The sequence below is a fragment of the Mauremys mutica genome, chromosome 9 (genome assembly GCF_020497125.1).
Source record: "Mauremys mutica isolate MM-2020 ecotype Southern chromosome 9, ASM2049712v1, whole genome shotgun sequence".
Taxonomy (NCBI): Eukaryota; Metazoa; Chordata; order Testudines; family Geoemydidae; genus Mauremys; species Mauremys mutica.
The window spans coordinates 78,029,903-78,055,601 of NC_059080.1; the positions used below are offsets into that span (position 1 = coordinate 78,029,903).

Below are 25,699 nucleotides of genomic sequence, written 5' to 3' on the forward strand. Positions count from 1 at the left end.
GATATTCTAGATCACCAGAATTTGCCTTCAAGACTAGTCTACATATGGGGGCTGGCCTTTGGGATCTGGACCAAACATAACTAGATCCCTTTGAGCTTTGGGAAGACCCCAGATCAGTTCACAGCTATAGAGAGTAATACCCCAACCCTCCTCCTGATGGCTTTAGGGCCATTATTTCCTCCTTAGCTCAGTCACAGGAAGGCAGTTATCTCCAGTTATGGTGACCAGATGTCCCGATTTTATAGGGACACTCCTGATATTTGTCTTATATAGGTGCCTATTACCCCTCCACCCCCTGTCCAGATTTTTCACAGTTGCTGTCTGGTCACCCTATCTCCAGTGCTGAGTGTGTGAAACTACTGGCTACATAGATGCAGAAGTTCTGTAATGTGCCTGGCCCTTGTCAAATCTGAATGTCCAGAATGGTCAAACTTGGGTGCTTAAAATTGGACATCTAACTCCCAGAGTGCTGAGCACCTGCAGGTCCTGTTGCCTTCATATGTTACCATTGGATATTAAGACCTGGTGCTTCTGACACTATTTAATGTTTTGGCAGTCTGAATAGAAACAAAGTGAGCTTCATAATCAACTGGAGGCATGCTGGAGACATCTGTCACCTTGAATAGGAATTACTGTAGGCCCTTCCTCAAAGATTTGTAGGGACTAATTTGAATGCAGTAACATCAAGACACTCTACCCAGCCACTCCTCAGTGAAACCACATGCATACATTTAAGCATACAATAACCTAAATTTGAAATTCTCCTTGCTTGCTGTTCAAAGGATAGCTATTTATTTTTGATGATCCAGTAGCATGGCCTCCCCATAGCATCCCATGTGAAACACAATTTCATGTGAAATAGATGAATCAAAATGTTTTCTAGTATCATTATCATTACTTACATACAGCCAAGTTAGGTGAAATTACTTGTTTTCTGTCTATGTGTATGACTGCTTAGATGTGTTGCTAGGTTATGAATTTTCATATACTGTTTTCAAGCAAAAAATCCTACTGATATTTATCTAGCCTTCCCACTTGATATTAAAATAACTGTTGATCTCTTTCCAAAGAGAATCTTGGAGCTCAGCATTTCTTTATCAGATCAAGACTATATGCAATATGTTAGGTAAAGTGTATGGGTAACTATGTTGGTGTTCATTAAATATGCAAAGAGTATAACCTTCTTTTATTGGCTTTTGGACAAACAGCTTTTCCATTGCCTCAATCCTGTATATAATTCTGGGTCACAGGGTTCATTACATTTTGTTTTTGTGATTTATACTGAAACCTATTAAACAGTAATTCTATAGAATGTTTTCAATCAGAAAAAGGTGATTGAAGAGAGAAGAATGTTGGCAGTCACTTAAAGGAAGTGTCACTTGCACACCCTCTAAAAGCTCATTGTACAGTGTTAATAGAATACACCTCTACCCCGATATAACGCCGTCCTCGGGAGCCAAAAAATCTTACTGTGTTATAGGTGAAACCGCGTTATATCGAACTTGCTTTGGTCCACCGGAGTGCGCAGCCTCGCCCCCCCTGGAGCGGAGCTTTACCTCATTATATCCGAATTCGTGTTATATTGGGTCGCGTTATATCGGGGTAGAGATGTACATAATAGTTTGTGGTACTTAATCAGGGTGACTTGTTTTACTCAGTGACTTGTTTTAGTCAGTTCTGTGAAACAGTTCTAATTTTCGATCATATATCTTGAGTTTTTGTGGTGGTCTTTGCAGGATTTTTCCCCATAAAGATCCTAATTATTTGCTCTCAGAAGCATGAACCCTCAATATAGTTTATCTATGCGTTATCCTAACATTAGAACTACAGTTTCAGTTCATCTTTCATGTGAAACCGGTTATTCTGACATAATGTTTCTCCGAAATGTTCCATTTTATAGGATCTAATTTTTAGTTCTCTTAGAAATCTTTATCAGTTATGAACCCACATGCAAAGTGCATGTAGAATTCTAATAGCAGTATAAGAGGCAAATTCTAATTTGGTAACATTTTTACTCAGTGTTCACTTAGCACAGGTGTAAATGAGGATACAAAACACCATATAGTGGCGAATCAGGCCCATTTAATCTAATGTTATGTGGATGTAGCTCCACTGACTGTTCTGGGAGTTACTCTGGGTTTATACCAGTATGAATGATATCAGAAGCTGGCACTTATTGTGTAAGCTGCTTGAGGTACAAATTGAGTCTCATTCTCATCTCTCAATGGTGTAAATCAGGAGTAAATCCACTGAAGCCAAAGTTAGTGGTGTGAGTGAAATCTTTCTCTGACTCTGAAACACCAAGGCCCAGATTTTCAAAGGTATTTACATGAACCTTTTCCAATTCCAATATCTTTTTTGAGATGGGGCGACCACATCTGCATGCAGTTTTCAAGATGTGGGCGTACCGTAGATTTATATAGAGGCAGTATGATATTGTCTGTCTTCTTATCTATCCCTTTCTTAATGATTCCCAACATTCGGTTCACTTTTTTGACAGCCATTGTGGAATTATCCACAATGACTTCCGAGATCTTTTTCTTGAGTGGTAACAGCTAGTTTAGACCCCATCATTTTATATGTATAGTTGGGATTATGTTTTCTAATGTGCATTACTTTGCATTTATCAACACTGAATTTCATCTGCCATTTTGTTGCAGAGTTTTGAGTGATCCTTTTGCAGCTCTTCACAATCTGCCTGGGACTTACAAAACAACTCAAGATAGTTATCTGCACATTATGCCACCTCACTGTTTACCCCTTTTTCCAGATCATTTTTGAATATGTTGAATAGCACTGATCCCAGTACAGACCCCTGAGGGACACCACTATTTACCTCTCTCCATTTTGAAAACTGACCATTTATTCCTACACTTTGTTTCCTTTCTTTTAACCAGTTACCAGTCCATGAGAGGACCTTCCCTCTTATCTCATGACAGCTTACTTTGCTTCCGAGTCTTTGGTGATGGACCCTGTCGAAGGCTTTCTGAAAAGCCTTTTGTGCCTTCAAATACATTTCCATCTCAATTCTTACCTGTGCCTGGTTTTTGCCCAAATCATGGGAGCTGTAATACCCCAAGGGAGCAAGCGACTGAGATGGATCATGTGATTGGAGACTGATAACAGGGCCTGGTGAAAGTGGTATCCTCTGAGGGGAGAGATTGGGGATGAGGGAAGACCTGAGGCCTGACTTGGCTCTGTAGGGTGGCCTGGGGAAAAGACTAGTGTAAAGTGGTTAGGGAGAAGGCCTCAGTATAGATTTGTTTGTTTATTTAATGCTGGTGTGGGATTGTGGCAGAATGTTATCCTGTGAAACAGGAAGCCACAGATTTTGAGAAGAAGGTTAAGAGTTTAGGGTGCCAGAGCTGCAGTCTGTAACAGAGGAAGGACTATAATGCCATTTTGAGGGTTAGTGTGGGACCCCTGTAACTGAGGAGCAGGGCTTATGATGCTAGCACTGAGGAATAAAAGAACAAGTGTCTAACTAACCTGGGAAAGGCCAAGCAACTGTTTAGCCTGGTGGAAGCAATTGGTGAAGCCACATAAAGTTCCATGGCCTAACAAGGGTCAAGGATATATTTTGCTTTTGGGACTCTTTGTAGCCAAAGTACTAAAATTACCCAACCACCAAGAGAAGGAGGAACTGTGAGTGGATGCATCCTGATGCTGTATCAGGTAAGCCACTTCTACTGGTTTTAGTATGTGATGGTGCTGGATGAATTACATGGTAGACAAATATTTGACTCAAATTCATATCTCAATTAAACTGCTGAAAATTTGGATTTACTTCCATTACTTCAGTAGTTTGTCCTGATTTACATAATTGCAAATGAAATCCAAATCAGACCCTTTATCTTAGTTTATTGAACAAGAACAATACTCTTAGTATTGCTTTTCCATGGTTAAACTATTTTCTCAAGATAGATAAAAGCTTTAGTCCCTAAAAGGTTGATAAATGCTGTATGTGAACTGCCTAGATAAAATGGAATGGTACAAATCCCTTTAAAACGATGTTTGCGAAGCTATTAGTGGTGCTCTCATACTGGTCATTAACAAGAGGCTGAAAGTAATATCTTACTTGGATTAGTTGACTTAGAATCAAAATCTGTAATAAATGCAAGCTAAATGATTATAAAATGTTTGGCAAGAGGCTAAATTGATGAATTATTGGATTTGTTTTTAGGTGAACCACTTCACTCTGTGAAGGTGAGGTACAGGCATACAGAAGTGAAAACGACGATATATAAAATGATTTCTAATCCATAACAAGATACGAACTTCGTATAAATCATTTGAAAAGTGCAAACTGTTCTTCAGTAAATGAGGTCACTTTAATGAACATCACAAATAATCAACTCTAGCAAATTGCTAATAGTCCTTCAACCAGCCATGGGAGCACACCTGCACTTGTCCCCTGCTCTATTATAAATGAATACTCCCCATTTTCTTCTCCTAGTCTTTACCATATTAAGGAACTTCCACATGTGGTTATTGCTTCAGTGCATGTATATGCACAAACAGCTTGATACTGCTTCTAATGCCCCCTGCAAAGATTAAAGATACCTTCACCTAATGTCACAGATGTATGTTAGCTAGATAGTCATAGAGCATGGGAAGGAACTGGACCCAGTCCTATCTCTTGCCCCTACTGCTCTTGTAATTACGGTAAGCCCTCTGGTATCTAGACTAAGGCCCATCTGTGATCCATGACTACTGCCAGCTACATCAACCAGACTGAAAACCAGGCCCCTCTGAGGTTGGGCACACACAGGATCAGAGGTGTAGCTTGGGCAAGTTCTGGCAGATGGGGAAGTTGTATCCCTTCTTTCACTAATTCCATCTCCCTTGGGGATCTTTCCTGCCACCCTGGTTAAAGTACATGTGCAGAATTGGGTATCTCATGCAGAGGGGAAGGAAAGGAGGATTTTCACACAGGTTTCATTCAGGCACATATGTCCTCATCTATCACTTTCTTCCCTCACGTGGCCAGACTGCAGACCAGACTCCAGTATTACAAAATACTGGTTTATGTATGAACCAAACAGGAATGCTCCTAGTTTCTGGGGACAGGTAGCAGGAACCTTCCTTTTGTTCCTTATTTGTACAGCATCTAGCACTATGGAATCCTGGTCCATGACTAGGGCTCCTGGGCACTACAGAAATACAAATAATACATCATAATACTCTCAGCTGTTCTAATCCTAGCTTAATGCATGATGCTGTGATAGCTATACCAATCTGAAAGCAATGATTTAGGCAATGAGAGTCCTAGGAAGAGAGGTGCTGTGGCTGATTAATTTACAGGGCTAGAGGAAGCATAGCAATTTGGGGCTCAATAAAAATGTGGGTCTTTTCTTGTACAAAAAGAAAACAAGGTGTGATGACCCAGAGCATCCTGCAGCCACATTTCTTGTCCTGAATTCTGAAGGTGATTCGAAATACTGTGATTTTGGAGGGTTCAGGTGTGTGGAGCAGAGTCAGGAAAACTGTAAACAAAACCAGCTGCCAGGGTTATGCAGTCCGCATGCTGCCGATGTTTGCTTGAGCCATGGGGCAAAAGGGTTTCTGTAAATGGTACATTTGTTGTAGGTGTGACACAGTATCAGACATATGGCCCATTCCTTGTGTCAGGCCAAAATGCCATATGTTTTTATGGAGATTTCAAAATGCTTTTATATCTTCACTGGAGGGGATATTTGTTTAATTTCCTCCTCTTCTGAGTTGTTTCCCTATAAATAAGGTCATTTTCTGTAATCTCACTGTGCAAAAACATCTTATCAGAGAAAATGAGGACAATTTGGCTTCTGTTCATTGGTTTTATAGTTCCTTCTAAGAGGTCACCTTGCACTTATATATAATATATAAATTATAAATAGTGCAGGCGATACATAATGCTATTTCCTTGCTTGCATCTATATATAACCACGAATAGTCATGTATGTTCAGATTTAGTTAAGGGATAAATCACCATGAAATTATACACACACACCCACACCCCCCGATGTGGTGTGCTGGTGATAGTTGGGATAGGTATTTATCACCTGATTCCACTATTTATCCTGTTCTTTTAATCACTGCTCCTGCACTCTGGCTACCAACTCTTCTGCCCTAGCAATGATTTTACCAATCAGCCCCTCTGTGCAGGTGCCACAGAACTGCTTTCTCTTCGGCTCCAGTTGTGGAATTCCCCTCTCATAAATGACAGGTGCCTGATAGTGAGGGTGGGCACTACTCAGGCTTGCGCCTATGACAGGTTTAATGCCCAATACCTCGTGATGCTGCAGGACTAGAAATGTGAACTTTGTGTTTAAAGCGAGACTCGGCATTGTCTTCTAGCCCTGGAAGCTACCAACATATCAAACTCTGAAATCATGACATTTGAATGTACAGAGAAGATATTTTAGGTCAGTTTTAGAGGCTTTCTTTCCCCCTGCCATCTGTAGGAATCGTCAGTCCTGAGTTAGCCACCTAGGCTCCTCATACAACAGGTGGGGAGAGTGAGAAAGGCATCCTCAGATGCCAGCAAGCCAAGTGGGGAGCTGCCAAAGCTAGCCAGGAGCTAAATGCCAAGGAGAGGGGAATTGGAGCCTAAGTGGCTAACCTGGTGCACCTGCCTGATCCCTCTGCTCAAGATCCTTAGCTGCAAACCCTTTCCTGGAGTTAGGCACCAAAGCTAGGTCAGACATTTTAGCTAGCACGTGCCCTAGCGGTTGAAATAGTCTATCTCCTGATCACACTCAATACCTTTCTCATGCTCACCCTACATTTTCCTGTGCCTACTGTGGGCTTTTGTGCGAGTGCTGGGCTGTCCCTGTGACGGGTTGGAGCCCCTGGGATGTCACCTGGTGTGCTGGGATGCCACTGAGGCAGACTATTCGACCAGCCTGGGCCCCCTTTTACCTGGTCTTGGTGGGCTAGGCTCCCTGGCCTTTTCCAGCCAAGCACCCAGGCAGGGCCACACCCAGCTGCACAGAGAGACAGAGATCTGCTCTGAGAAGGCTCAGCTTAAGGGGCCTGCCACAGCACCTAGATGTCCCGTCTCCCACTGACACTCTCTCTCTCTCTCTCTCTCTCTCTCTCGGAGTACAAAATTATATGAAATTTGCCTCTTCCCTCAATGTAGAGGAGGAGGGTATGCACGACTTCTTGCCCGCTCTCTCCCCCTCCCCCCAGTTAGAAATCACACAAACTGGGTTATACTGTAAACCAGAAATACATTTATTAACTATAACAGGTGTATTTTAAGTAGTTCAGGAGGTAGCAGACAGAACAAGGCAGATTACTAAGAAAATAGAGCACACAAACTAAGCTTAATACACTAAAGAAACTGGTTACAAGTTCTCACCCTAAATGTGGTTCTAATAATCTTCTTCACAGGCCAGATGCCCTTCCGGCCTGGGTTCAGTTCTTTAGAATCATAGAATTATTAGGGTTGGAAGAGACCTCAGGAGGTCATCTAGTCCAATCCCCTGCTCAAAGCAGGACCAACACCAACTAAATCATCCCAGCCAGGGCTTTGTCAAGCCGGGCCTTAAAAACCTCTAAGGATGGAGATTCCACCACCTCCCTGGGTAACCCATTCCAGTGCTTCACCACCCTCCTAGTGAAGGTCTTAGTTCACCCACAGTTCAGTTTTAGTTGTTTCCAGCAGTCATCTTGGGGGGTAGCAGGGAGAACTGACAACTTGCATTACCTCACTCCCCCCCTTAAATAGGATTTGCATAAGGCAGGAGTCCTTTGTTTCCTAGTTTGATGCACGCACCCAGCTTCTTGTGGAAAAGTACAGAATTCAAGATGGGTTCCGGTATCAGATGACATGGTCACATGCCTCTGTAGGGCCCCTGTAGCCATTCTTCACAGGTTGACCCACAGGTTCACAGGGAGACTACGCCCTTTTACAGTCCATTGTCTCGTGCTGATGGGTCATCAGCACTGTCGGGCTTTTCACTGTTGTACCTGAAGTGTCACCAGGGGACGTCACCCAAAGTAACACATTTGAAATAGATACATAATCAATATTCCTGATTTCACATACAGAAATGATACATGCATACAAATTGGATAATCGCATTCAGTAAATCATAACCTTTCCAATGATACCTCACATGAGCCATTTTGCATAAAGTATCTGTTATGTCATACTTGTATCATAAGCATATTTTCATAAAGAATATGGAATGACATGTCACACCCCCCATTGGTGGCCTGCATCCGGGCCTTGGGGTATGAGGTCTGACAGGTCTCTGTGCTCTGAGGATGCCTACAGGATAGGGCCTGTGGGTGAGATAAGCGTTCCCCATCCCAGTTTGAAAAGCTTGCTTTGGGGCCTCCATGGTTTCCACTTGAACTAGGGCTCCGTGCTGCCCATCAGCTGTGGAGTGGGATTAGGGGCATGTGGGGCATTAGGACTTTCATGGCTTTGTGAATGGTGACCGGCAGAAACCTATGTGCCCGGAGTCCTATTGGGTTAGGTGTCAGCAAAAATGTCAGTTTCCCCTAAATGGTGAAGTCAAGAGTCCTAGTGTCTGGTAGTGTGGCCTAGCTGATAGATCACTGGACTGGGCCTCAGGAGACCTAAATTCTAGTCCTGGCTCTGCCACTGGCCTACTGAGTGGCCTTGAGCAAGTCTCTTCCCTTCTTTGTGCCTCAGTTTCCCCATCAGTAAAATGGTGATGATATTGATCTCCTTTGTAAAGCACTTTGAGATCTAGTGATGACTTAGGGATTATTATTAGTGATTAGTTGCATCGCTAGATAACACTTTTCTATTACTTGGCTAAAACTAGCCTGCAATACAAAGGTGAATTATTTTACACGGAAGCTTCTTTTTATCATTCCAGTCAGTGTTACATACGAGATCTGAAACAACAATATGCTGGGCTGGGCGCTTCTTCCTGGTGCTGGGCTGCTGCTGTCCTTGGTGTTTTAGCTGGGATTTTGGTGCTGTCTCTTGATTTAGAAGCACTGTGTTTAAAGTTCATTGGTTGCCATAGTTCCAAGAGTTTCTCACAGTCAATAGAAGAGAGATTTCTGAGAAAACCATTTAACTGATAACCTTAGTCTGGTGTTTGGCGCATAGCACTCACTGACCATATTTTGTGATTCTCTGTAGTAACTGAGATACATTTCCCTCTCTGGAACAAATCCTGGTCTCTCTATTATTAGCACTGTGTGTTTAACAATAGCAGTTATACACGGGGGATCATTTCCCGTGTGGGTCAGGAGACTCTTCTTAGTTTGCACTTATTCTAGACACCTGTCAGGGGTTATAATTTATCTTTGCTTTATTTGATAAAGACCTTTCTTATCTTTCTGCGTCAAAGACACATACAGGAACTGATTGAACAAGCAAACATCCCCAATCACTTTCTCTTCCCACCCCATTGAGTTTATTCTGCCAGTAGCCTCCTGCTGCCAGCAGCTGAGGACTTTGGGGTTTTTTTTCCATCTCCCAGCACATCTCTGTGGGCAAAGAGAAAAATCTGAAAGATCTGGAAACTGCAGCAGACTGATGGCAGCTTGAAGAACAGAGTATGGACATTCCAAGAGAACAACCTCTCTCTTGAAGAATCAGCAAAGAGTTAAAGGCACCAGGTCTTAATTTCCTGCTGAAACCCCAGAAAGAATTGGGTCCTGCTCTTTCAGTCCAGACTTCAGCTGCACATTTCCTTCCAGCTTGGCTTTCTCTGGTGGAGTAAGTGTAGACTGTGGAGTCAGTTACACCTCTTGGAGCCAATGTGTCTCCCATCCTCATCTCCGAAGGAAGATGAGCCACGTCTTGTATGCAGTGTTACATTCTCTCCTGGGCTTCTTCATCCCCTCAGCCAACCTGCTGGTAATTGTGGTTGTCTACAAACTAATGAAGAAGCAGCAGGGCAGAAGCTACATCTTCATACTTAACCTGGCTGCTGCAGACCTGCTGGTGGGAGTGATGTGCATTGCAGAGGCACTGGATGATATCCTGGATGGAGACTTCGACAAGAATTTATCCTTTTGTCTCTTGCGGATCTGCATGAGTATGACACCTTGCATTGGCTCCATTCTCACCTTGCTCTTGATTTCCCTGGATAGATACCTGGCAGTGAAGCTTCCCCTTTATTATCCTGCCCTCTTGAACAAAAAACCCATCATCTTCTCTCTCACCATCCTGTGGGCCATCTCCATCTTGTTTGGGCACATGCCTTTGATTTCTCCCTCCCTGCAGCAAAGCAACTACACGGGCTACTGTGGGCTCCTGTATGCAGCCAAGAGTGACTACCTGTATGTGACCTGCTTTGGGATCTTCATCCCTTCCTTGTTGGTCATGATCTGCCTGCACATCTCAGTCGGGAGGATTGCCTACTCACAGCACAAGCGAATCTGGCGCACCTGCCTGCAAACAGAACCCCTCACTGCTCACCTCCGCCACTTCAAGGCACTGCGGACAGTACTTATAATGATTGTCGGCTTCACCATCTGCTGGGGACCTTATTACCTGGCAGGCTTTGTGCAAGCTACTTGGGACTCCTGCAACCTGGCTGACCCGATAACGGAGGTCTTATTCCTGCTGGGAGAAATCAACTCCCTCATCAACCCCCTCATCTATGCTCTGTACTACAAAGATATAAGAAGCCAGCTGCCCAAACTGATGTGCAAGAAGAAAGGTCAAGTAAAGCCTCTGGCTGTGGTTCACTTTAATATCCAAGCCCTTGATGGTGTATCCAATGGAGAGGTTAAGAGACCCGATTCATCTGAGGTTCCAGTCCCCAATGCTACTTTCTTCAACAGTTCTAGCCACTGCAAAATCGTCTTCTCAGTGTCATGATCCAAAGCAGAGGAGAAGCTCTGCATGAACCACCAGTGAAGTGGAATGTGAGACTGACAGTTTTCTAGCGTAACAAACAAACAGCCGCCTGGACCTGGAGCACATTGACTGGTATCCAGATTTACTATTTTCCTTTTTGTCCTCCTCTGTGTTAAAAGGTAGCTGACCTGGCTGGGGGAAAAATAATCAAAACTTTGACAAAAAATGGTGTGGGTATTGGTGTTTTAAAATAGCCTGTAACGGTTCTGTTTGGACAACTAAACTCTGCAATATTTTACAACCAGTGTTATAAACCTCAACATGCCCTGAGCCACTGGTCACTCTTGCTCAGACCTGGGTAAATCAGGAGTAACTTCTTTTGAAGTTACGTATTCACGAGGAGCAGTTACACACAGGATCATTTCCTGTGTGGGCCAAAGAGACTTTATTTGCACTTGTTTAGGCAGCAGGTTATTACTTTCTTTACTTTGTTTGGTGAAGTCCTTTTGTATATTCCTGTGCCAGCCACATTCTGTGAATGAGTGAACCTGTCAGCCTACCCAGCAGCTGTCTGTTACCAAGTGAAAATGAGGCCAGGCTCTGTATTTCCTCTGTATCAAAATATATTGTGCATTAGCTAAACAACACAATTCTGCTTTACCATATGCAAATATATTTTCCTGAGCTTTTAAAATATAGCGGTGGTCAGAGGGCAGTGGCCAAGACTGGCTGATGGTTTATGTGGCTTCAGCCACATAGTGCTCAGTGGATTGGTGTCCGTATCACACATGCCACCATAACGAACATCATTTGGCAATCTTAGCAGTGGGGGCAAGGATCAGGTGGGTAAGGAGCGTGAACCATCCCTATAAGAAATCCCTCCTCGTTAGGGGTAGGAATGCACTTGAAGGACAAAATGGGAAAGCCTGCGTTGTTGCTACTGGTGTGCAGAGAATGTGGTTAAGGCACTGGACAGGATCTTGGGAGAGCTGGATCAGTTCCTTGCTCTTTCACTGACATTTTGTGTATGAGAGATCTTGGGCAAGTCACTTAATCTCTCTGTGCCTCATTCCCCAGCTGTAAAATGGGGATATTAATGCTTCCCTTCTGCATGTCAGTGATAGGGGTGTGAAGATAAGTCCATAAAATCCTTGTGTGGGCTCAGCCGCTACAGTGAGGAGGGCACAAAACAAACAAGACATCTAGCCCCTGGTCAACTTTTCTCTTTTTAACACAAGGTGAGTGTAATTCTTACTCAATACAGCACATGAGCTCTGTCAGGAACAGTTCTGTGCTCCTCTGTTAGTACTAGTGTTAGCTAGTCACATTCACTGTATTGTTTGCACACATCCTTCTAGTGGTGATTTAAACATTATACTATTTATTCTAATATAGGCTACACACACTGGAATTTTACATTTCTGAAAATGATTAAAAACAATATTTTTGTAGTTGGGGGGCTCTTTTTTTAAATACAGATCAAATGGTTCTACTCTCAACCACTATTAGAAATGAGCAAAGGCAGCAGCATCTCTGACTCATGCCTGAATAGTGCATGTTTTGACGCAGTTAACATAAATCAGTGCATCCCAAAGGGCATCATTCCACAACCACTTACCACTAGGTATAATTCATGAATAATCCCACTTAGCCTAATGGGACTACTAAAGGTAGAAAGTGCTGTCTTTGGTGGCAGGTGGGTTACTGACCTCCTGGATAGGTTTTGAAGTAAGAGAAGGAAAAAAGAGCTGTCCTTAAATTCAACCTACTGTATATGATTCCTTTAAGCTACTTTTTAAAAATGTGTATAAACAATGCAATTCTTCAGTACACACAGCTGCAAATATTCCTCAGAATAATTAAACTAATATTGTCTTTATGCAACACACACATACTGCTAGTCAGGTGCATTTATTATAGCTCTTATTGAACAGTCAACATCATCACTTATGTCAGAATTCTTACAAAGGTACAGTAATTTTAAAGCCTGTGTTGCAAGGTAGGAAGGGGGTTTGATTTTGCCCCACTGCTCAGTAGATGGGAAGTTTAAACATCCATGTAGTCTATCAAACAGACGCTGAATCTTTATTTTGCAGGCAAACAGCAGCAGGTCTTCTTCGCATACATGTTTTGGTGGTGGAAGTTTACCAGGCTGCCTTACCTTTGAAGGAAAGAAGGTGTAAGGGGTGGAGAGTTATAAAATGTTTATGTTTAGAACAGCAATCAACAGTTCCTGGAGGATCAAAACTCACAGAAGCAGAGAGAAACATGAGAGCAAAGCTTGCAAGCCACAGGTGCCCATCAGCAAAGCTACGCCCAGCAATGGGAGCATAAGCCTGCGCCCCCCCCACCCCATCCAAACCTGTGAAGGGGAGGCACACGCGCGCTCTCTCTCTCTTTCTCATGGCAGGTCGCATGTCCGGTACTCCTGCTAATTAAAACTTAATTTGCTGTTCTCATTGCTGGCTTGTGATATTAGAAACAATGTGAACCATGTAAAATGCTCAGTGATTTGAAATAAAATATTTGAAACAAATTAAGCTGGAGATGCCCCTCTGCCTGCATCTTTCCTGACTCCAACAAACAAGGGTGCTTTGCATAATTTAATCCATTCCCCAGGCCTCTACAATCTATATATCACCCAGTGCAGATTACTGGTGCTTCTGGAAGGGATAATCTGTATAGAGGAGCTGTGTTTGGCTGTTGCAGACCAATAATATGGACTATTGGGGGCGAGGAGGGGATAGGAGTTGCAGGGGTGCTTAGGTCCAATTCTGGAAATAGTTTGAGACTTAAGGATGAGGTTCTACGGAAGTTGGACAACGAACAAACTGACCACGATGATACCAGCGAGGTTTGGGGAAAATAGCTAAACATTTTACAGAAAATGCATAAGCTGCCTGTGGCCAAACAAAAGGAGGGAAGCTTAAGGGCAAGGAGCTGTGCAAGTGGTCCATGGGGGTGGGTGTGTGTGTGGAGGGGTGTGTGTGTGTGTGCGTGTGCTAAAGTACCTGCACTTTTGTTCCCACGTTGAATTTGGCTTGTTGGCCCATGGCAAGAAAAGAAACCGCAATCTTGTCTTGTCCAACTATCCTGACACCAACATATTGGTTCAAGGATATAAAGATGGGTTTAAATGAAACGCGGGGTCCAGAGTCCATCAAACTATTTGGCCAGGTCCACATTCGCACCCTGTTGCCTGCTTGGTCTGAATAATGTCCTCTGTGAATATTTATGTTTATCCTAAACAAGTAGGATTAATAAAATTAGTGCTTTACATAACAGATCATGCCTTGCTGTTACTAATACAATGTAGGCCCACTCCTGCAAACTTTTACTGTCCTGCAATCAAAGGGACTACGCACGAGTAAGAGTCTGGAGTAGGGGTCGGCAACCTTTCAGAAGTGGTGTGCTGAGTCTTCATTTATTCACTCTAATTTAAGGTTTCATGTGCCAGTAATACATTTTAACATTTTTAGAAGGTCTCTTTCTCTAAGTCTATATTATATAACTAAACTATTGTTGTATGTAAAGTAAATAAGGTTTTTAAAATGTTTAAGAAGCTTCATTTTAAATTAAAATTCAGAGCCCCCCAGACCAGTGGCCAGGACCCAGGCAGTGTGAGTGCCACTGAAAATCAGCTCACGTGCCGCCTTCGGCACTTGTGCCGTAGGTTGCCTACCCCTGGTCTGGAGGATCGGGCCCTTACATATCTAAACCTAGTCACAGTTAGAGGGAGTCTTTCTTCTACTGAGGTAGGTCATAAAACTGGGCCCTAAGGGCTTGACTTCACACGGTATTGAAAGAACTCAGCACTTCTAGGAGATGCTCAACTGCTATTGAAGTCAAAAGCTGCTCAGGGGGTTTGGTCCCTTGCAGAGTTGAACCCTAAATAACCAGAAGTAGAAAAATGCGAGGCTTTCACCCCACCGTCTTTTCTTCTCTTTAATTCACTGCACAGTTTCCAGAACTTTACATTTACTGACTTTGCTCTATGGTATTTTAGGCAAATGTATTGCTTGTGTGGGAGGGGAGTAAAAAGTGGAATTACTGTTAACAGTTTTCCCCATACATCATCCCACCCCAAGGCTTCTCAGCTTCCAAGAAGGAGTCCCTGGTGCACAAAACGCAGCTCTGTAAATACTGTACAGTTCAGGGGTTGTTCGATGTCTAGTTCAGAGGGATTTACAGTTTTCATCTCAAGTCTTCACCTGCAATTTAGGTTGGCTTTGTATGTTTTACAACAATGGGCCCTGATCCCACAAACATTTCATATGTGCTTAACTTTAAGCATAAGAGTGGTTCCATTCACCTCAATGGGCTTGCTTAGGCACACAATTAATTGGCTGCAGGATCATGGCCTCAGAACATAAATAAAACTTGAAGTTGGAAAGCACCTGACCTACGCTAGAGCTTGGCATTTGAATTTATTAAAATGCTAATTTTTAAACAAAGGGGGGAAATAACCCTGCTGAGCTACAGATGTCAGCACATGCTAAACAGGGTGATTTGATTTACATGGACATACCATACAAGTCCGTTTGGATGATAGCAAGTACCTTTGCCACTGGACTCAAACACTGCTTGAATTTTTGCATTATTTGGCTTGTCTTCCTGTACTATACAAATATAACCTCTCCTCTTTTGCACAATGATAACAGCCAGAGTGCCAGATGGATAGCTGTGTTCAGATAAGGTGTTCAAAGCCTCGTTGTTTGGCTAGTAGCACTGCCCTATTATCAAGCATGCAGTGGTTTTGGTAAGTGTTTTATAATACAAAGGTTGTCACAGTAGCTAGAATATTGTTTAAAGCCTGTGAGACTGGGCTGCCAATATTTTAACCAAGGGGCTCTGCCTCAGGCTTAGCCTGACCTGGGCCCTGGCAGCTACCCCCAGCTGCAGGGAGGTCAGAGACAACTGCTTACACAGACCTGGTAACTCAGTAGGGGGAGATCTAGGAGAGGTGTTTTCTCTCTTGGAAGGGCCTGGAGGAGTCAGGATGGAAGAGACCCCCACAGAAAAGGTAAGGATCCTGTGGGGGCAGGCCTGAGGCAGGGCCTGTTAGAGCAGGGATGTCCTTGAGGGAAGCTACCAGACTCCCCAGAGAAAAGAGGGAGTGGAGGGACAATGGGAGGAAGCCAGCTTAGGAGGTGCTTTGCAGGACCTGAGCTTAGGAGCCAAGAAGAGAGAACTTCAGTGTAGCCCAACTGGGGCAGAAGAATTATTAGTTTCAATATTTATTTGGAATTATAGTTGGACCTTATATCACCCTGGGAGAGGACGGAACTTTTAAGTGGCCAGGTTAGGAAGACTCTGACAGACAGGACATTTTGAGGCCAAGGAAATGACCACCAGGGGGTGTTAGAGGCCAAGTCCCTTCCAACAATGTGTCTTGATGTCAGAGGATGAATGGTGGTAAGAGTAATTGTTTACAGCAGGGGTGGCCAATCTGAGCCTGAGAAGGAGCCAGAATTTACCAATGTACATTGCCAAAGAGCCACAGCAATACATCAGCAGCCCCCCATCAGCTCCCCCACCCTGCTCCCAGGACCTCCCTCCCACCCACTAGCAGCTCTGCCAATCAGCACCTCCCCTCCTCCCCCTCCTGATCAGCTGTTTCATGGTGTGCAGGAGGCTTGGGGGGGGGGAGGAGTGAGGGCATGGCAGGCTCAGGGGAGGGGGCAGGGGCAGAGCCAGGGGTTGAGCAGTGAGCACCCCCCAGCACATTGGAAAGTTGGCGCCTGTAGCTCCACCCCTGGAGTCGGTGCCTATACAAGGGGCCACATGTTAACTTCTGAAGAGCCGCACGTGGCTCCAGAGCCACAGGTTGGCCACCCTGGCTTACAGGTTTCCAGAAAAATGTCTCATTGTAGCCTGTGAGGAGCCATGTGTACGGGTGGTCTGTATGCAACCAGCAGCGAGTGGTGAGGGATGGAGGACTCTATTAATGTGTTCTCCCATTTAAACAGAAATGATTCCTTACAACAGTAACCAAAGAGGCAGGTAACGCCACTTAGTAAATGTACATTAAAGACACATACATAGGCACCAACTCTGTGGGTGCTCCGGGGCTGGAGCACCCATGGGGAAAAAATAGTGGGTGCTCAACACCCACCAGCCACAGTTGTTCAGCAACACCCCCAATCAGCTAGCCTGGGGTACCATCAAACAGCTGATCGTCAGCTTAGGGAGGGGTTTGGAGCGGGGTGGAGAGCAGCGAGTGGCAGGCGGACAGGGCCTCGGGGAGGGGCTGCAGCAGGGGTGTGAAGAAGCGGAGCAAGGGCGGGGCCTTGGGGGATGGGGAAGGGCAGGAGCACCCCCAGGGGAAAATAAAAGTCAGCGCCTATGGATGCATAGCTGGAAAAAAGTTCTGGGTATATTGAATCAACTTGTGTCACTGTAATGAGAGCAGTGAAACCCTATGAGGCAATCTGGGGCCAGATGTATCATCCCCATGGAAATCATGATGCAAATAAAAAACCAACCTTCCCCCCCCGCAGCAACAAAAACCCAACAAACCCAAACACTTGGTGCAATTTAAAAAGCAAAACATTTGCTCTTCAGAGCCCATGGATAAGTTATCTCTGGTAGACTTGATTTAACCTGCGTCATGCACATTTATGGCATCTTGTAATTTGACAATGCTAAATTAATAGCTCTTTCTCTAGAACTGAGTAGGAGTGGGGGATGGTAGCAAAGGCAGGGAAGTTATCTCAAACCCATGTTCACTGTGGGAGCAGTATTTTAATAAGTCCTCTCTGGTGTGTCACTTAGTCAGAAAAATGTTGCTGCAAAGGAAAAACAACAAGAGGATCTTAGAGTGTTACAATGGACAATGGTAAAGCTAGTTTCAGGACTACAGCGTCACTTGGAGATGTTATATTTCTGTTGGGTTTCAACAGTTCTTGATATCTTGTAAATTCATGACTTGTATCTGTCCCTAGTATCTTTTACATGCTCCTTCTTAAACACAGGACATTTCTCAAAAGGTTAATCTTAGATCTACCCATTTGAAAGTCATTTTCATGAATGGACACTCATGGGTGGGGGTATATCAGCATAGCTCAGGTTATAAAGTGCTTGCATCTCCTGAAGAAGCTTGTGGGTGAACATAGTTGCTCCCAGTGATTGACACTCCCAGTGCAACAACGTCCCTTGCCCCAGCATAGCACTGGAGAGGTGCAGCTCCATTTGAGGTGTTAAACTGAAACGCCAACTGCAGGTAAATGATCTCCCTGTGCTCTTTCCAAAAGAGTGGCAGATCTACCTGGTGCCCTGGCCAAAGGTCAGTACAGCACAAAGGTTCTAAGAGCTGAGCCTATGTGTGACATGCTGCAGGGCGCACATTGGGAGCCTCAGTGCAGCACTACCAGCGTCCAGCTTGTGGCTTTGCCAAGTGCTCTAGGATACTTAAGGGTAGTAAAGGTATTTGTTATTTCAAACCAAGCTCTGTTCTGTTTTGAATGCATATGCTTTAAAATAGAGTATGCCCTGATGCAAGCCAGTTTAATTACAATGCAGCAGTAACCCCACTATCATTAAGGTTGTGGAGCTTACTGTGGCTGTTCTTGAATCTCTGTAGCAATCACCACAGTGACAGCTAAGAGTTCACGGTAGGTTTTGTCCTTTGCCATTCCCAGGTTGGAGGAAGCTTTGCTTCCCCCTCCCTCACACTGATTCTAAGTTAGTACGTCTGTGCCTTCTGTTACTGCAGGGCGGGGGGTTGGCAAATAAGTGGCTTCTGTTATTGTGTTGCCCTGCCACCGTCTCACATAGAAATCCAATCTAGTTCTCCAAACAAACATCCTCTTGTCATGAAATATTACCAGGCAATGCTCAGTTGAGAATGCACAGCGTTCAAATCTTGAACCTATCACAGCAGTAACACCTAGTACTACAGCAGCTGGAGTTCCTTGGAGAAAAGAGGAGTTATTCTGGTCATCAGGAATAGAACTTCTCAGATTGAGACTGGCATCATTTGTAGAACATGCCTTTATCATCATAAAAATACTAGTTAAGATTTAAAGCCTAAATTGTCAAGTGAGCAGTAATCTTTAGGTGCATAACTTGAGACACTAGGAAGGGATCTGACTTTCACAGGGCAGATGTTCAGTCCTTCCTGAAAATCAGGGGCCACTGAAGGTGTCACTAGTTGGTCTTGAAAATCTAAATCAATTTTTTAAAATTAGCATTTGTTTGGGCTGCGGTAGCAAATGTGAGTGATACATCAAGTTATTCTGAGGTAAAAGGAACTAATCTTTAAAAATGTGATCAAATTTCTGGACTGCTCAGGTAAATGAGCCTTGTGAAGGATACAATAATTGTGCTGTACCATCTGGAAATATGGTAAGGAACTTTCCTCCGTGTTTGTAGTATTTTTCCAAGAACAGTCGCTTCACTAGCTACATATTAAATAGAAGAAAAAAATGATGAGTTGAATCTTCACATAAACTTCACTATTAAAGGCACAATTGCCCAGTTGTTCATGTATTTATCTTCTTAAGAGCCTTGTTATACCCACTGCAGGAAAGCCTGTCTCTTAGCTTGCGGTTAAAAAATTTGATATTGATTCCCCCCGCCCGCCACTCAACCTCCACATGTTACTTGGATCAGTGCCCTGAAGACCCTACAATCTAAGGCAGGGGTGGGCCAACTACAGCCTGGGGGCTGCATCCGGCCCTGCAGATGTTTTAATCCGGCCCTCGAGCTCCTGCCGGGAGCGGGGTCTAGGGCTTGTCCCACTCCACACAGCTCCTGGAAGCAGCAGAGGTTTGAAGTTCTAGGATTAGAACGCAGATCTCCTGAACCGCTGGCCTAGTGCTTTCATTACTAGATCCTGCTCCCCTGCTACGTGGTACAGCTCATGTTCCTCAAGAGAAGGACTGCCCTGTATTCCCACTTCAGACACAAGCTAAAATGGAGAGGACTAGCAGGTAAAGGCAAAAAGAAAAGGAAATTAGCATGATTCTGACTGTCAAGAAACACTAAAAGCTTAAGTTGCTAAACTTGTCCCAATGGCTGCTGGGAAAGCAGCAAATGGATGAAGCTCCTTTGCTGGCCATTGTCTCTCTGATAGAGGAACTGACACAGACCTGTGGGCAAGAACATGGTGGAGGGTGGAGAGAGCAGCTCTCTAAACTCCTCAGTGTTGTGAGTTCCTGGCCTCTTGCACACTGGGGGTGAAACTCACCCCAATGACCAGAGGCAGTGAAAGGCCGACACATCATTTAAGTCCCACTAAGGCCCTTCTTAGGTGCATGGCCTGGTGCACAGAGGTGAATGTCACTCTGGAAGGGTAAGACCCAAGAGTGGGGATCTATCACAGAGAAAGTACAGGCGCGGTTACCTTTCCACCCGCAATGGTAAAGTCACAGCAAGTAATACTGTAGTTAATTTCCTCTTTCTCTACTCTTTCAACTGTCTCATCAGGCATGAGAGTCCAGCCTCCAGGAGAGGGTGGCTCACGGGAGAGCAGGTAGGAAATGGTTTTGAGTTGCTTTGAATCTAAGGAGAAAAGAAAAGAGTTACATATTTATAGGTGGGGCGCTAGTAGCACCACGTATTATTAAGTTCGCCCAACATTTCTCATTAGAGGACCCTGTTTTCAGTTGCTTATAACTTGCAAACTTCAACCATTTGGGCAGAAATTCTCCATGCTGGGTGTCTGCCTTGGCTTGGAAATGGCCACTGGAAAAATAAGTTGTTACATTCTTGAGACCTTTTCTCTGAAATGCTCTGGCTCCTACTTCCTTTGCAGCAGGCACTGGAAGGGTGGCCTTTGTGTCAAGGATGTGGATTTTGCCATACCTGTGGAAATCTGCCCAAATTTGCCCAAGTTATAAGCATTTGAAAAATTCACAGTCTCTGTAGAGATTTGTTAAAGCTTAACAGCTAAAATCTCTGAAAATTCTGTCCTCACTGGGCATGCTCCCTCCTCTCAGAGCTGTCCTCTTCCTTATTTACCACTCCCCTAATTTCTGTGACTTCTGCAAGATTTCTTCCAGATCATTGATAAAAATGTTAAATAGTGTAGGGCCCAGAACAGATCCCTGCGGGATCACCTAGAAACACACTCACTCAATGAAAATTCGCCATTTACAATTACATTTTGAGGCCTAACAATTAGCCAGTCTTTAATCTATTTAATGTGTGCTGTGTTAATTTTATATCATTCTAGTTTTAATCAAAATATCATGCAATACCAAGTCAAACGTCTTACAGAAGTCTAAGTATATTACATCAATGCTATTCCCTTTATCAACCAAACTTGTAATCTCATCAAAAACATATATCAAGTTAGTTTGACAGGATTTATTTTCCATAAATGCATGTTGATTTGCATTTACTACATTACCCACCCTCTTTTAATGATCAGTGGTTCCCATTATCTTGCCTGGGATCAATGTTGACAGGCCTATAATTCCCAGGTCATCCTGTTTACCCTTTTCAAAAATGGCACATTAGCTTTCTTCCAGTCTTCTGGAACTTCCCCAGTGCTCCAACACTTATTGAAAAGCAGTATTAATGATCCAGTGAGCTCTCAACATGCATCCAGGAATTCTAAAAGAGCTAGCTATCTGGACCTAACTTTAGTAGCTTCTGTTTAACATGCTCCAGAGATACAAGTGGAATGGAATGGAAAGATTGTTATCACCGGATGTGATTAAATCATCTTTTTTTTCCTCAAGTGCAGAACAGAAATATTTACTGAATACTTCTGCCTTTTCTGCATTATTATTGATAATTCTTCCATTTCCATCTAGTAATAGACCAATACCATTGTCAGGATTCTTTTTGTTCCTAACATTTTAACAACTTCTTCTTATTGTCCTTAACTCTCTTCTGGCCACAGACTTCTCCTTGTGTCTGTTTGCTTCCCTTATCAAATTTCTACAATTCCTAACTTCTGATTTTATTTAATTCCTATCTACTTCCCTTTCTTTGTTGCATATAATTTTTTTTAGCTGTCTTTACTTCCCCTCTAAACCAGGTCAGGTTTTTTACCCAGCACGGCCGCCTTCCTCAATTTTGATATTTTGGTCACCTGCTAAGGTGTTCTTAAATGATTCCCAATTATCATTGAAGGTGAAAGACAGATTGTCCTCTTGCCCAGCCAGTCCTTTCCAAACTGAGCTGATAGACCAGAGGAATGGAGAGTAGGACTGGGTAGGGAAGGAGAATGGGATTGGGACAAGGAGTCAGTGGTGGGGAAGAGAAGACGGGGCAGAGGGCATAAGAGTCTGTGCACACTAGTGCACAGTCACTTTCAGAGTCCAGAATGAAAATCAGGATTCTTGAATCTCACCATTCCTCTGTCAACAAATTTCTGTGAAACCCAGACTTCTAATGCTATCAAGTACTCAGCTCAAGTGACAGAGGTCTGTGCAAAGGAATCCAAAGGTTCCAACCCTGCTGATGACCCAAATGGGTGACAATATGATGCCACATGAAGGAATTTTTTTCAGTTTGCTTTTTTCAAATCCTAGGACATTACACACACAACCTACATTAAAAGAAAATTATTAAGATTGCAAAGTCAAGCACTACAAAGTTAGGAAATGCCAGAGTTAAGGTTACTTTGCTCCATTAATTTGGCCCCCTGGTGTATATGTATTATGATACAGTCTTTAATTACATGATCACATATTTCCCCCCCCCCGACCCATCTCATTCAATGCACAGGCTAGATCTGCTTTGAGGATAAATCAGGGCTATGCAGTGAAGGAAACTGTTTTTTGTAGGACCCCTACTTCTCCCCGCCCCCCCAAAAAATTGGAAGCTCTCTAGTGAAATGAGGCTGGAGATTGCAGGAAGAGGAAGGATGATCTCATGATTAAGGCAGTTGAACGTGATCCTGGAGAATTGGATTCTATCCCTGCCTCTGCCACAGAGTTTCTAGGTGATGCTGGGCAAGTCACTTAAATCAAACTTTTCACAGTTGGTCACTAATTGTGTGTTCTTCCTTTTGGGCTGAGACCATGGGGCTCAATTAGCAGAAGTGCTGAGCACTCACAACTGCAACTGAAGTCAATGGGAGTTGTGCTTGAATACACAAAGTGCTACAGAATAAGTACACTGAAAAACCAGGTCCTAAGCATCTCAAATTGGGTGCCCAAATAAGTGTATACTTTTTACCTTAATCTCTGTGCCTCAGTTCCTCATCTGTGAAATGGGGATAATACCAACCCCCAGGCCACAGGAGTTTTTTGAAGACAAGTTAATATTTGTGAAGCACTTAGACACTACAGTGATGAGCCCATGAGAAAATTAATAATTCTCACTTCAGGAGAGACTCTGAATAATGTGCAGCAAATAAGGCTCAGGACCACACATTGTACAATGAGGATAAAACAAAATGTGTGAATAGCTTCTCGTGAATTGAGCACCACCCATCCTGTGCACTGAATGAAGCATGATCCTGTGAAAAATTGTAATGACAGACTGTCATCATGCATATGTGCAAAGAGGCCAAATGAAGATTGTGCAGGCAACCTTAATTCTGGCATTTCCTAACTTTTCAGGGCTTGACTTTGCAACCTTCATGTTCTATTAGGGTAGCTTGTGTGTGTGTAAAATTGTATATTAAAGCAAACAGTTCAAGCATAAGCCTTTGAAGTCTGAATGAGAGACCCCACCCTGTGTAACTGTGTAACACAGCTGTGCCTGTTTCTTTTTTCACGCTAGGAGCCACCTTAATGTAAAAGGCATGGCGCACTTGATAATAAATTAGAGAGCAGGCATTGAAATCCACATCCAGTGAGAAAGCCCATTCCAACTCTGGCACAAATTTTCAGTTGAAGTTCATTGTAACAATAAAAAAAAAATCTAACTCACATTCAACGAAGCTGGCCTGCTCTGCTGCCATGAATGCAAACTGTTTTGCTATTTGTCTTTCCTGTTGCCTATAAAGCAAAAACATACAGGACATAAATTCCAAACCTCTTTCTTCAAAAGATACAAGTGCAATTCAAATGTCCTTGCAGCAGTAATGCAAGTGAGCTGCTGTTTGACAGCTATTTGGGCCTGATTCTCCTCTTACTTATGCAACTGCAAGTGACTCCACTGGCTACAGTAAAATGATGCCACTATGAAATCTGTGCACAAAAGGGGAATTGGGCCCATTTATAGATTACTGTATGACGTAAAATTTGACTGTTACTTGATTGTTTGACCAACTCTGCAAACATTACAGTTTCTAGCTCATTAGTAAATATGCATCTTGTATAGAAGAGATTTGGCATCTTGCAAGATTCTTTAATGGATATTCTGTAGCTGATATTCTGACAGAACATAAGGAAAAGTGCAGAATATGGCGTTATGGTGGCAGAGCTGGAAATTTCCTCTCTTGCATATGAGGATATTCAGTGTGGTGATAAAATGATAACAAAAATTCTGCCAGTAACGCTGATGAGCTGGAAAACAAAGAAAGAATTCCTAAACTCAGTCCAATAAAAGATGGAGTCAGAAGATCTAGTTTTATTTTGCGCTGAATGTCTGTGAAGTCTCATGAGCCCTAAATTAACAGGCTATGTGACAGATTTTTATTTCATGGTGAAGACTTCTACACTGCCATGAGCTATCTTGACAAGCTGACCCAGCCTTTGAATGTGCAACATATTTTTAAACAGCTAGGGCAGTGGGATACTGGATTTCAAGATGGAATGACTGGAATTTATCCGCACTACGCAGATTTCTTAATACAGAAAATAATGGCCTCTCTCTTGCAGTTTTGTATCCAGCACAGCTCCAGGTATGTTATGCTGGCTAAACATACTTCTAAAGTCTGCTCAAGAATCTCTCCTAATAGCCAATGCTGGGCAAGCCATGGCAAGAATAGATTAGGAAGAAACAAAACCGATAATTGGGGGCTGTTATTTAATGCTATTCTGTGATGTTATTCTCTTTATCTAAGTTTAAAATTAAGCCAAATACATTATAAATTTGGTACACAGTGCAATATACTTACATTATAGTGTGGAAGTAGAGAAAGAACTGACAGGGATTTGAAGGGGATTTCAATGCATGACAGTCTCTGTTAGCAAGAGTCAGGCTAGCTTAACCCTAATAACGCGAGATTTGTAGAAGCGAGGATTGTGTGAGGCGAGTGGGAAAGAACTGTGTGAGAAGTTGTTGTGACCTTGTGTTACATATGGAATGTAGACTATAGTCTAAATAGAGGTGAGAAAAATAAGATATCAGGATGACCTATGTATAAACAAAATGCAGCTGTTGCTCATTATTATATGTAACAAAGGTATAAATGCTTGCTGTCATTGTTTACCTAGAGAGAGACCAGTTTAGCGCTCTCCCGCCACACAATTGCTAGAGATAATAAAGTATCTGACTTGCTGCACCCAACCTGAAAGTTAGAACTCTGTTTTTCTCCAACAATAGTGGTACATAAATTATAGGAGTACATGGAACTCCTACTGTAACTGAGCATTTAGGGATAGAAATGTTCTTAACATTTCCCCTGGCACTTTATTTTTGTTCTTTAAGTTTATGGAGTAGGCCCAGATATTTGCACTGGCTTTTGGCTTCCTTTTAAGGGCCAAGAAACTGGACATGCACAGTAAGATATGCAGTAAAATGGATGACTAGTCCATACTGCAATGGGGATATCACTATCCAGATAATCTTTTTATTACTCATTAGTTGTGCAGAGGGTTAGAATTCATTTATCTGGTTATCATCTTTCAGCTTGGACAAGAAAAAGGCTCTACCAATGCCTTCTCTAAGAATTATATTTGTACCACTGAGTACTGGCATTAGCCTATTTCTACCACTCTGCAGGTCCATCCTATTTTGCTTTTCTCTTTCTTTAAGGAAGGAGCAATTTCTATAAAGTCACCATTTCATTTGATTGATAGTACAGGATAGTGTTGCTACTGTAGGTAGAGATGGAGTTTGGAGAGA

At 43.2% G+C, this 25,699-nt stretch overlaps 2 protein-coding genes across 3 annotated transcripts in view; one reads left to right on the forward strand and one right to left on the reverse strand.

Annotated features, from left to right (window-relative positions):
* The first annotated feature begins 9,745 nt into the window (after positions 1-9,745).
* On the forward strand, positions 9,746-11,921 carry LOC123377351 (glucose-dependent insulinotropic receptor-like). Its single transcript, XM_045030153.1, has one exon. The coding sequence runs from the start codon at positions 9,767-9,769 to the stop codon at positions 10,802-10,804; it is 1,038 nt and encodes a 345-aa protein (XP_044886088.1). The 5' UTR covers positions 9,746-9,766; the 3' UTR covers positions 10,805-11,921.
* A 636-nt stretch (positions 11,922-12,557) lies between these two features.
* Positions 12,558-25,699, reverse strand: part of ERICH6 (glutamate rich 6) — a 31,692-nt gene continuing 18,550 nt past the window's right edge. For both annotated transcript variants that reach the window (XM_045030151.1, XM_045030152.1), the window contains exons 13-18: positions 23,618-23,685; positions 20,130-20,287; positions 19,100-19,185; positions 15,312-15,464; positions 13,795-14,026; positions 12,558-12,944 (exon numbers count right to left, since the gene is read on the reverse strand). In XM_045030151.1, the coding sequence (XP_044886086.1) occupies positions 12,681-12,944; positions 13,795-14,026; positions 15,312-15,464; positions 19,100-19,185; positions 20,130-20,287; positions 23,618-23,685 (961 nt within the window). In that variant the 3' untranslated portion in view covers positions 12,558-12,680. The remainder of the gene's footprint in view (positions 12,945-13,794; positions 14,027-15,311; positions 15,465-19,099; positions 19,186-20,129; positions 20,288-23,617; positions 23,686-25,699) is intronic.

What these genes read in the sequence shown, in the direction of transcription:
- LOC123377351 (XM_045030153.1), top strand. Translation starts at nt 9,767, where the DNA reads ATGAGCCACGTCTTGTATGCAGTGTTACATTCTCTCCTGGGCTTCTTC.